Raw genomic sequence first — 13,167 nt, 5'->3', positions numbered from 1 at the left:
CTCATTTTGGAGGTCAGACAGGTGGGACCCTTGTGAGTTCCTTTTTATAATTAATCTTTTCACCCAAAGAGAATGGCGATGGCTTCCTCCTCTTAGTAACAGACAAGACCATCAGGGAGACAACTGTGTGCTTCTGGACGATCAGCAAATATACTGCCTCTCGAAATCGAATCTCTACGGCTATAATTCATTTGTCTTACTTTATGTCTTATGCAGAACAAAGGATAGGCTAACCCCTTAGTCAAGTATGATGAATTTGTACAGACTGGAGTTTACTGCAGCCATTATTTAAGGAAGATAATTCATGTTAATGTTAAGTCTCGGTTTTTCCGTGAAGCTTTTTCCTGTCACTTAGATGCCATAATAAATTATGAGAGTGATTCAAAATAAATACTCATACAGCACATCAATGTCAGCCTCTGAAAACCTAACGTTTTAATGACCCATGAACCAACAACCTCTAATGAAAAGTGATCTAGACATTTCCTCCCAGAGCTATGAATATTTCTCTCTGTCTAAGCAGGAGAGAACAGGAGAGAACTTTTTCTCTGCTATTTGGGGAAGGTTTTCTGATATCGTTCATTGCAATAAGAAGTCTATACTAAAGAAATGTGAAGTTTGGAAAGGAAATAACTTTGCTAATAAGGGTGATTCTTAATGGGACAATTGATGGCTACAACCATCAAACTAGTAGTAGTAGTTTAATTAAGGGATGATATGTTTAACAATGTGCACCACATGTTTTATTGCATCGCTCTATTTACTGTTATTGCATCAATTCAGGCAATTTATTGCAATATGTATTTTTATCAATATCACCCAGCTCTAATGCAACCTATCTTTACGTTGATCTGTTGTTGTACTACCTCAGTATATTGCTTTTATAGGCATCTCTATTTGGTTGTTTTCCGGGAGGATGCACAGTTTGGAATTCCATTGAATTGCTTTTTTTTTGTTTTTTGCCTCTTACAATGTGTTCTTTCAGTTAATTAGTGGAGGTAGCTAAAACTTTTGGATGGCTGCAGCAAGCCAGCACCCATGAAGGTCGCTGCGCCCGCCAAAAGTGTAAATGATACTGTGGGGTGAATGTAGTGTTGCCGTGTAATCTGTCCATGAAAAGAATGCCAGCTGCCAGCCTCATGTGGACTGATAAGCCCTACGACTGCACCTTGCTGGTGAGGAAAAAATGAAACACCACTGTTGAGATCCGCAGCAGCTCCCAGGGACACTAACACCGAGTTGCAAACATTTGATTATACTGTATCGCTGTTGCTATGGGGCTGCCTCGGCTTGATTCTCTCTCAGCTTGCTATGAAATGGATGCCTCTGGTATAGATTTAAGTCAGACAAGCCCATAACATACAATATTATATTACAGTCAGTCAGAGCCAGTCAAATTGATCTTATCTGTATAAAAACCCCACTGTATCCTTGACTTTTATGATCTTATGTTTCCTACTGCTTGCCATATTTTCTCCCCTGTGAACCTGTAGAACACAAGCTGGGCAAAATAAACCCAATGAAATGTCAGGAATGGCAACATAAATCAAGTTCAGTTCCATGGTGGGAGTTGTTAATATTCTGGATCTGAATATCTTGGCACTCAAATAGACTAATATCGGCATGGATAATCCATTTACCTTCTGAGGTGGCTCGTACACTGCTGTTTCTCTCATCTCTAACAATGGTTTTATGAAGTTTCAGGCCTTTGTTTGTAATTGGTTATAGAGACATGATGGCTGATTAAATATTTCCTAGCAAAGCTCTGCAATAGGAAAATACTTTATCATTGCCTGTTATTGAGAATTATATAATACAATTATATAATTTCCTATATAAAATATATCTAAAACTTCCTCCCACTGTGCACGTATTCTTTGTACAGCTGTGATGCGACCCCAGTATAATGTCTCACCTGGAGGCGAATCCTCAGTAAATTGCCTTCAATTCAGACCGTTGCAAACTCAGGCCAACCTAACAGGCCAAAGTATAGGGAGGTGTTGCTGGGATTTGAGGACCGACAGACGCGTTAGTCCCCTTCAAAGTCCATGAACAAGATGTCACTTTAATGTGGTGCGTCCGTGGGCAGGCCCAATCAACGGTAAATAAACGCAGGCACTTTCACCTGCGCTGCAAAGAGCCGTGGCTACAGCTTCTATTACGGGCCAGAGAAGGCTGTTAGTTAAGCACATTGCCAGCCCAGCCTGCTAAAGTGCAGAGATAAATCAAACTTCAGAAAGCTTGAAAGGTTCGCTGGCCAAGTAGGCTGGAGTGACTGAAGGAATTAGTATGTAAATAGCCCATTCTGTTTTACTAGCCCAGATGTCAGGCCATCCATATGGTTTAGGCCTATGTACAGTAGTCCAATTGAGAGCTTCTACCCTTCCACACCTGCTTGGTAGGTGGGTATTGACTGGTAGGGAAAAAGGTACTCACAACCACTGTCTTAGCAATCAGGTTGAATATCACAGTGAATTGCCACTCAGAGTAGGTATCTGCTTTATTGCATTTTGCTTAGCTGCGTATGGGACGGCAGGTAGCCTTGGGCCAGTAACTGCGTTGGGCCAGTAACTGAAAGGTTGCTAGATCAAATCCCCAAGCTGTCAAGGTAAAAATATGTCATTCTGCCCCTGAACAAGGCAGTTAACCCACTGTTCCTAGGCCGTCATTGAAAATATGAAAGAAATAAAAGAAATAAAGAATTTGTTCTTAACTGACTTGCCTAGCTAAATAAAGGTTCAAATAAAAAAAATAGGTGTAGCAAAGTGTGCCACTGTGAATTATCAAGGCAAGCAGTGTCTGCCTGGGAAGATTTGCCCGTCACAGAGATTTGTTTAAGAGCTCCAATGTATTCTGTTCCTGGTCGGGTTGCACTGTGTAGAAGTATTGCTTTCTGGGGGCACCGCATGGCTCACTGCATGTAGTCACATTTTTGTGATCTTTTTCAAACAGTATCAATATGATACTTTTAAACTCTCTTTGATATGATTTTCCCACCCAGTGCTCTGTGTTGCCTTTGTAGCTTTACTGTCTATTTTAATTCTGTAATGCGTAAGTCAGCTGGAAATCATAATAACAATGTTTTTATTAGCATCTATTATCCACAAAATGTAAAAGATTCCCCTATTATTTCCTCCCTTAGTATGGTGAACAAAAGAATCTGCAATCATATTTTTTAAAATCCTGCAATGCTGCTAGAAACACTGACTATAGCATCACCTAGTGTTGATCTGAGAGTATTTCTCTATGTGGGGGAGTATTGTATCCCTGAACAAATTAAATCAAATCGAATCACATTGTCATTGTCACATGCGCCGAACACAGTGAAATGCTTACTTTACCAACAATGCAGCTTTAAGAAAAATACCTTTTAAAAAATAAAATAAAAGTAACAAATAATTAATTATACAGGGGGCACCGGTACAGAGTCAATGCATGGGGGCACTGGTTTAGTCGAGGTATTTGAGGTAATATGTACATGTACTGTAGGTAGAGTTATTAAAGTGACTCTGCATGGATAATAAACAGAGAGTAGCAGCTGTGTAAAAGAGGGGAGGGGGGGGGGGGCAATGCAAATAGCCATTTGATTTCATGTTCAGGGGTCTTGGGGGTAGAAGCTGTTTAGAAGCCTCTTGGACCTAGACCACTTGCCGTGCAGTATCAGAGAGAACAGTCTGTACTGGGCCGTACGCACTACCGTCTGTAGTGCCTTGTGGTCGGAGGCCGAGCACTTGCCAGTGATGCAACCAGGATGCTCTTGATGGTGCAGCTGTTTGAGGATCTGAGGAACAATGCCAAATCTTTTCAGTCTCCTGAGGGGGAATAGGTTTTGTCGTGGCCTCTTCACGACTGTCTTGGTGTGCTTGGACCATGCAGTTTGTTGGTGATGTGGACACCAAGGAAATTTCAACCTGCTCTACTACAGCCCTGTCAATGAGAATGGGGCATGCTCGGTCGTCCTTTTCCTGTAGTCCAATCATCTCCTTTGTCTTGATCACACTGAGGGAGAGGTTGTTGTTCTGGCACCTCCCTATAGGCTGTCTCATCAGCAAACTTACTGATGGTGTTGGAGTCATGCCTGGCCATGCAGTCATGAGTGAACAGGGAGCACACACCCCTGAGGAGTCCCCATGTTGAGGATCAGCATGGCAGATTTGTTGTTACCTACCCTTACCACCTGGGGGCAGCCCGTCAGGAAGTCCAGGATCCAGTTGCAGAGGGAGGCATTTAGTCCCAGGGTCCTTAGCTTAGTGATGAGCTTTGAAGGCACTATTTAATAAATAAAAAAATGACCCTTTATTCAATTGGGCAAGTCAGTTGACGGCCTACACTGGTCAAACCCGGGTGACGCTAGGCCAATTGTGCTCCGCCCTGTGGGACTGTCAAACACAGCCGGTTGTGATACAGCTTGGATTTGAACCAGGGTGTCTGTAGTGACACCTCTAGCACTGAGATGCAGTGTCTTAGACCCCTGCGCCACTCAGGAGCCCCATGGTTCAGCTATGGTGTTGAAAGCTGAGCTGTAGTCAATGAATAGCATTCTCACATAGGTGTTCCTTTTGTCCAGGTGTGAAAGGGCAGTGTGGAGTGCAATAGAGATTGCATCATCTGCTGATCTGTTGGGGCGGTATGCAAATTGGAGTGGGTGTCGGGTTTCTGGGATAATGGGGTTGATGTGAGCCATAACCAGCCTTTCAAAGCACTTCATGGCTACAGACGTGAGAGCTACGTGTCGGTAGTCATTTAGGCAGGTTACCTTAGTGTGCTTGGGCACAGGGACTATGGTGGTCTGCTTGAAACATGTTGGTATTACAGACTCAGACAGGGAGATTTTGAAAATGAAGACACTTGCCAACTGGCAAGTGAAGACACTTGCCAGTTGGTCAGCGTATGCTCGGAGTACACTTCCTGGTAATCCGTCTGGCCCTGCGGACTTGTGAATGTTGACCTGTTTAAAAGTCTTACTCACATCGGCTATAGAGAGTGTGATCACACAGTCATCTGGAACAGCTGATGCTCTCATGCTTCTTTCAGTGTTACTTGACTCAAAACAAGCATATAAGTAATTTAGCTCGTCTGTTAGGCTTGTGTCACTGGGCAGCTAGCGGCTGTCCAAATCCTCCCACATCCGACGAGTGTCAGAGCGGTGTAGTACGATTCGATCTTAGTCCTGTATTGAGGCTTTGCCTGTTTGATGGTTCGTCGGAGGGCATAGCGGGATTTCTTATAAGCTTCCGGTTTAGAGTCCCGCTACTTGAAAGTGGCAGCTCTACCCTTTAGCTCAGTGCGGATGTTGCGTGTAATCCATGGCTTCTGGTTGGGGTATGTACGCACAGTCACTGTGTGGACGACGTCATCGATGCAGTTATTGTTGAAGCCAGTGACTGATGTGGTGTACTCCTCAATGCCACCGGAAGAATCCTAGAACATATTCCAGTCTGTGCTTGCAAAACAGTCCTGAACACCAACTGTTCCCGAGTGATGACACATTCTGTCTGGTCTATACTGTGTCAAAGAATCTTCAAATCCTCCCTTCCCAACATCTTGTAATTGGTACCTATCTGACTGTCAGAAACGGGAAGCACCCAACACAATTTAGATTAAAAGTTTCTCATTTTCCTAGAGAGATGCTCAAGGTGGGCTGCAGATGACAGGATTTTCCTCTGCTTTCTCATCCCGAGACCCTGTATGGAATGTATGGAATTTAATGGGATGTTTTCTCCTTTCCTTGAAAGTGATTTGTCTTTGCAGCCTTATCTTGATATTCATTATGTTTGCCACATAACTGTCTGGGTGATGAGGTAGAGCAGCATGTCAAAGCAAAATGGTGTATGTGTGCATGCGTGCATGACATATGTAAGTGCGTGTGTGTGTGTGCACGTAAGAGAGAGTGTTTAAAATATATTTATGTGTATTAATGTATTTTGGTTCTCCAACATCATTTATGTTTCCAGAGTGATTCTCTGAGTCGATTTCCTTAAGCATTGATCCACTATTTTATTCCAAAGCCTAAAAGTCAACGCCAATCTCAAGTTGTCCTTATAAAACAGCCACTGTAAACATTATTAATTTTTTTTTTACCTTTATTTAACTAGGCAAGTCAGTTAAGAACAAATTCTTATTTTCAATGACGGCCTAGGAACAGTGGGTTAACTGCCTGTTCAGGGGCAGAACGACAGATTTGTACCTTGGATTTGAACTTGCAACCTTCCGGTTACTAGTCCAACGCTCTAACCACTAGGCTACCCTGCCCCCCGAAAACATCCTGCATGTCTCGTGAAAACGGTCAGACGTGACCTGAGTCTCCCAGCAGCTGTGTTTGACATGGACAGAGTGCATGCTATGGCTCCAGGCACAGACCCTCTCCCTTTAATTAATCAAGCACTGGCACGACCCACAGAGGGCCACCGTACCCCTCAGGCCTGACCATGGTCGTCCCAAATGGAATCATATTCCTTATAGCGCACGTAAGTACTGCACTAAATAGGGAATAGGGTGACATTTGGGACAGAGCCACCAGCTTGTCACGAATTGATGACGACTGACATGCCCTGCTAGTTGATCAGCGGCATATAAAGTACATGCATAGCTGAGCTTAATCACTCAAACTGCACCCAGGCCCGGACCAAACGTCCATGGAAAGCCCACCATTGTCATGTGTGTCACACTTTAAGGGCAATGTGATCTATGAATAACAGTGGGCAAACCCCATCTTTCTGATCGTATCTAATGATTATAGAAGTTGAATGATGTTGTAGCACGTTAGAACTCACTTGGCCCTGAAAGCTTGAACTGAGTGCAGTGATGTGTCCTCTTGTTTGAGTGATGGCCATCTACTCTACGCTACATCTACTATTGATATACAAACAAAGTGAGGTGTGTATTCTGATTTAGTTTTATATCTCGATCCCATTCTAAGATATGGCCTACATTATGTGGGAGAGTAAAGGGTGACTTTGTGTGTGTATTTCTCCCCCTCACCCGGTTGGCTCATAAAGCCATGTCTCATTTCATCAAAGCCAGCTCCCCGCTACTGGCTATTCCTCAGTTGCCTGTTGAGCTTTTAAATTGCCTGTGTATGCACACGACTCAGCAGTATGAAGGAATGGTAATTTGAATGCTTTTTAAGAGAAAAAGTGGCAAAGCTTTGCATTTAATAACACAACTTGCTCTTCAGAGTTGTCTTTGAAGATGCCAGCAGGCCAGCATTGCCCAAAGTGCATTTGAGGGACAGCATAATAAATAGAATGGAATGCAGTGCCAGTTTTGAGGGAAATGCAATGTGTGGATATATCCGATATATATCCCAACATGAATCGTGATGATAACTCACATTTGTATTGAAAAATTCCACCTATAACTTCTCTATTTTGTAAATGCTGACAAGATTTCAAATGTTGTTTGTAACAATATGTGTTATTCAGTTATGTCAATAAATCCTAATATCCAAAGCCCATAGTAACTATAACTGTGCCCTTTTCAGGGAATTCCCCATCAGAAGAGTCAGAGGAGCGCGACAAGGAGCCCCGGACCCTGACCTACCCAGCGTACATCGCCAGCCTGCTGGACTCCGGTGCCAAGCGCATGGCAGTGGGGGTGCGCATGGACTGCAGCAGCCAAGGCCAGTGCCCGTACTCCTGCCACCTCTGCCATATGAGCCCTGGGCCTGGGCGTCCAGCTGAGCCTGTACTGCTCCAGATGACTAAGGCCACCCCGCTCTACGAGCTGGTCTCCAACAACGAGACCTACCAGGCACTGAAAACCTTGGTTTACTCTCTTTTTCACAGATTTTTGCAGACATAGTCAAATCTTCATGATCAGAGTGGATTCCTAAAATTGTTAATAAACTAAAGTGATACTGCCAAAAGCAGTGTGCACATTGCTTTGTCTTTGAATATATCATACAATTATTCCCATGCACCTGCAACAAACAACCTAAGATGTGCTTTTCCAATTATTTTATACAGAGCAAAGAGGAACATTCACCACCAATAATTTGATGGCAATTTATACATTTAATCATGCAGTGAGAGAACCCCTTGTTTTGGGAGTGCACCACAGCAAAACACATAAGCTAGTTGTTTGGCAATGGCGGTCGCAAAATGTGCTGATCTCTGACTTGAAAATGTTGGGAAATCATGTAGTGTATACCAGACATAAGCCTACATCAGTATGCCAAACTGCTAATAGCTCTATATTGATCTACTGTGATTAAAGAAATGTTTTTAAGATACTAAATGATTTCATCACTTTCTACCTGGTTTTAGTCATTTAAGTATTTTTTTTATTAAAGAATTACTGACACATTCAAAACCTCCAATCCACCAGTTGATAATCGCTGAACTAGAGAATGACTGCATGACCCCCTAGAGGGGCAGATGATATTGATGCCAAGGCTCAGGTTGTGTGTGATATTGACAGTGTTTGCTCTATCTTTTTGCAGGCACTGCAGGAGGCCATGATGAGCATGCTGTGGTGTTCTGGGAAAGGTGACGTCATCGATGACTGGTGCCGTTGCGACTCGAACGCATTCGGGATGGACGGCCTGCCAACATGTGCACCTCTCCCCCAGCCTAGGTTAGTCACTCAAAACAATCAGTTTACACAACTTGATAAACACAAATAAGATTGTATGTATTGATTTTTTTTCACCTTTATTTAACCAGGTAGGCTAGTTGAGAACAAGTTCTCATTTACAACTGCGACCTGGCCAAGATAAAGCATAGCAGTGTGAACAGACAACACAGAGTTACACATGGAGTAAACAATTAACAAGTCAATAACACAGTATAATTTTTTAAAATCTAAAGATGAGCTTGTCTTGTCATGATTTGTGGAGTTTAGGTGTCACTATCTTTATTTCTCTACCAGGCTCAGGTTGTCCCACTCCTATGAGCCCAGCAGTTCATTGGTCATCATGGAATGGAATCACACTGAGCCACTAATTGGGGTGCGGATTGTTGATTACCTCATCAGCCAGGAGAAGGTGACAGAGAGGACAGACCACTCCAAAGTGGAGACAGGTACATCCCTTGAGGAATTATGGTATTTATGTTAATTTCATACATTATGCCCATGTTTAAATACACAAACATCTGTGTATGGTTACTTAATGTAGTGGCAAGGAAAGGCAACTTCAAACTACATGTTACCACAGCAAATTCTAGATGCTTAGAATGATTTAGATTTTTCCTGTTGTAGTTTTGCATGTAACCACAAGATGGTGGTCAATGGTAATAGTAGTGTGGCCTGCATTCACTTAGAGCACCTGAACGTGTTTAAGCTTGAAATAGGTTGCTTTTATGACAAACTGATGAGTCTGATGAGTGAAAATGACCTATGAGGTACAAATCACTCAAAACTACAACTTTTAGTTTTTAGTGTTTTTAAATCCTTATGGAATGATTGGTGGATTGATTGATTGCTTCAAAGCACACACCTTAAATGTCAAACATTGGTGGTGGAATGGAGCTATGCAAGACAGTACAGATCTGGGACCACCTAGGAGAAGGGGAAAGATATCTGGAAGGAACGTTGTTGGGAGGAGTGGTTCTGATTTAAGCATTCAGTCTCCTGTCAGATTAACCCCCCCCCCCCCAAAAAAAAGAATGTGGTGAATAACCTTCAGATGAACGTACTAGAACTCCAGGGATCCTCTCTGGGCCTCTTCTCTCTGGAAATGCTCTTCATTTTATCTCACAGATCCAGGCTGTTTTATCCCGGCATCTAATGTGATACACATACTGTTGCCTAATGCTCAAGGCCATACTGTGTACTATGGAATTGTTCATAACGTAATATGATCTAAATCTATAGCTACAACTTTAACATGTGTGTTTTGTTAGGCGAAAATCCCTTATGTTGCGCTATGGAATTGTTCATAATGTAATATGATCGAATCCTATAGCTACACTTCTAACATATGCATTTTGTTAGACAAAAAACCCTTATGTTGTTCACTGTCTCTATAGTTTTATATGTTTAATAAAATATTGGACTTGAATATAAGTCCATAATATATTCTGGCATCAATATGGTATCATCTAGCTTGTCTTTATGCTAACAGGTTTCATTTAGTATTAATTAAAAGTGACATTGATTGCATGGAGCCACCAGCCAAAATAAAACAAATCCATCAAGATGTGCAGATGGAACTGTTTTCTTTCTATCGATTGAAACATTTGTCTGTGTTAGATTTTTGATGAATTATCTGATTAGTTTTGCACCTGCTGCATATCCCAAGTTATCCAGTTGATGCAACGCCACAGTGACATATTTCAACTAAAGTTATTGACGTTTCACGTAATGTGTCTTTACACAGATCCTCTTGTTTGATTGGCTATATGGCCCTCAGGCTTTGGAATCATTCATCCATGTCCGAAAGGGGATATTTCCTTTCCTTTTTACCATCTGTCCAGTTTGTTTAGAAGTTGTTTATGGCTTCCCTTCTCTCCAGGCTATACTGCCCATCCCAAACCCCAACTTCAAACATGTTGTGGCCACAAAAAAAAATCAAAAGAACAATGTTATATCAAGTCCAAATGTGGGATTGTGAAAAAGTGATCGATGAGGAGGTGCTATTGTAAGGGCTAAGACTTACTGGAAGGGAAAGCAGTTTTTTTGTCTTTCTGTGGACTTAAGCCCTTCATCTCTGTTAGGCCTGGATTTGAATGAAACTCAAAACAGCTTCTTTGCCGTGTTTACTGGAAAGATCTGAACAGATTCCATGGAATGTAAAAAGAGATGACTACAGAATCTCACCCCTCTTTTTGTAGAGACTCAAATTCTTCCATTTTTCAAAAGAGAACCCGGACAACCCTTTACTTCATTTACACAAAACAATGGGGTGTTCCTCATGCTGTACTGTACAGTGGTCACTTTCACTCCCCCATAGCCTCGGATTACATTACCCTATATTATAGCTAGATACATATAATATATCATAGCTAATGACTGTAGTCTGGCCTTCTTGACAGGGGCTGGTTGTGTGCTAATCTCACACATAATGGGATTCAGGCACACAACTTGACATCATACCCCTCTCCCAGATGTTGAAGCTGACTAAATCGGAAGTCTGCTTTCAGTCATCACAACTGGGCCAGACTCCATGTGAAAACAAACAGCCGGCCCAGCCAGGCTGATGTCACTGCTTTGATCACCCAATAACGACAGGGTTTACTCAGGGGTCAGTGGGACATGACATCCAATCCGTAAACAGATTACGCGCACCCATGTGCTGCTTGGGGCGGAGTGCCAAACTTCCTCCCCAGCAGGACAAGAGAACCCCTGAAAGGGATACATGCCCGTGGTGGAAGACAAGGTTTCATACCCAAGGAATGTTTCCATGAGCGCTTTGTCGGCCGTTGAGCTCACCTCTGCTGTTGGGCAAGGTCAAGTGCTAGGGCAGGTATATTACAGAAGCTGGCACGGGATCTAGGTGGCCTCATAGACCCACACATATCCAGAGAGCAAAAGTCCAGCTGTGAGTAGCGTAGACACTGGCCCCTCACCTGGGCAGGGCAAGACTCCGACAGAGTTCATGAGAAGTCAAGGGGCTAAGGTCTTTATTGCAGTACACAGTGTTATCCCTGCCATCCAGGACCTTTATTTCAGGCGGTGTCAGAGGAAGGCCCAAAATATTGCCAAAGACTCCAGCCACCCAAGCTATAGACTGTTCACTCTGCTACCGCCCGCCAAACGTTACCGGCTCTCAGAACAACAGGCTCCGAGACAGCATTACCCCAAAGGCATAAGACTGCTAAATAGTAAAATAATGACTCTATCTTGCACTGACCCTACGCACACTCACTAGACTAAATATACACACTATTTATACACACTCACAAAGACTACATTGACACTCCCACATAAAACCCACACACATACACACATACACTACATACATACTTTCACACTCAGCATTTGCTGCTGCTACTCTGTTCTCTATTTTACTCATATTATTATCTATCCCGGTGTCTAGTCACTTTACCCTGCCTTTATGTACATATCTACCACAAATACCTTGTACCCCTGCAGGTTGATTTGGTACTGGTACTCCCCATTTATAGCTACATTTTTGTATATTGTATTTTATTCCTCTTGTTACTATTTGACTTTTCTTATTATTATTTTTAAACTACATCATTGGGAAGGGCTCATAAGAAAGCAGTTCACAGTAAAGTCTACACCAGTTGTATTTGGCGCATGTGACAAATAAAATTTGATTTGACCTATAATCTATGTTTAACTTGTGAAAATGACGTGTGTCTGCTTTTTGGTTCAATGAAACTCTACTCTTACTATTGCAACCTATGTTGTGGTTTCAGAACAGATAAAGAGTAAAAGCTTTGATTTAGTTTATTTGAGTTTAGTCATGATGATCTACTTCTTTGAAGATTTACAGCGAAATGACAATCACAACATACAACTAACATTGATGAGGTGAGAGATGTCAAACATAGCAATGCCACAAAAACAACCCTTAAGCTCATAACCACTTTCAGGCCGAGCTCTGACAAGTGGCAACACCGCACTCTATTCCCAGACAAATATTTACTTTACAAATGAAGTTGAAAGTCTGTGGTCCAGAAGGGATATTAGGAGAGCCAAGAGACAAGGGCGTCCTCACAACAGAGCGGGGAGTTGGATCGCACCATCAAAACCTCCATGTGCTGTATGCAAACAAAAGTCATAGATGTCAGCCCCGCCATGCTACCATGTGGTAAATGGTTCAGACTGCTTTAGACTGCTGTTGAAGCCACTCAGAAACAGAATTAATGCAAGTGTGGTGAGGCTCTATGCATGGCGGGAATTGTTTGAGCCAGAGGAAATACAATTATTCCTAACTGTTCAAAGAACAGGTTTGTCATAAACAGATGTTTAATATTGAGTGGTGATCATGTGATTCTTATTTATGATCTACTGTATGACATTAGTAAAGTACTCTTAAGACAGATGAGAAGACCAATACATATTCAGTTCACAATCCGGGACCAAAAACAGATCAACCAATTTGAGCAGATTGTATAAGGTGTTTGCCCCCTCTCAGTCTCCTCTCGACCATATTCACTTTTACGTAAAGTGAGACCCTAAAACATTATGCATTAGGCTATGTTATACAATGTCTTTAATCAGATATCAACTGGGTTTCATCAAACACTCTTGTTA

The 13,167-nt window shown here is 42.3% G+C and overlaps 1 protein-coding gene across 1 annotated transcript in view; it reads left to right on the top strand.

Annotated features, from left to right (window-relative positions):
• Positions 1-13,167, top strand: part of LOC115103101 (astrotactin-1) — a 252,497-nt gene that overhangs the window by 205,256 nt on the left and 34,074 nt on the right. Inside the window, exons 17-19 of the mRNA XM_029623730.2 lie at positions 7,484-7,752; positions 8,444-8,577; positions 8,872-9,023. Of these exons, the coding sequence (XP_029479590.2) occupies positions 7,484-7,752; positions 8,444-8,577; positions 8,872-9,023 (555 nt within the window). The remainder of the gene's footprint in view (positions 1-7,483; positions 7,753-8,443; positions 8,578-8,871; positions 9,024-13,167) is intronic.

The sequence above is a fragment of the Oncorhynchus nerka genome, linkage group LG20 (assembly GCF_034236695.1).
Source record: "Oncorhynchus nerka isolate Pitt River linkage group LG20, Oner_Uvic_2.0, whole genome shotgun sequence".
Lineage (NCBI taxonomy): Eukaryota > Metazoa > Chordata > Actinopteri > Salmoniformes > Salmonidae > Oncorhynchus > Oncorhynchus nerka.
The sequence above is the reverse complement of the archived record's forward strand: the minus strand, read 5'-3'. Positions and strand labels throughout refer to the sequence as shown.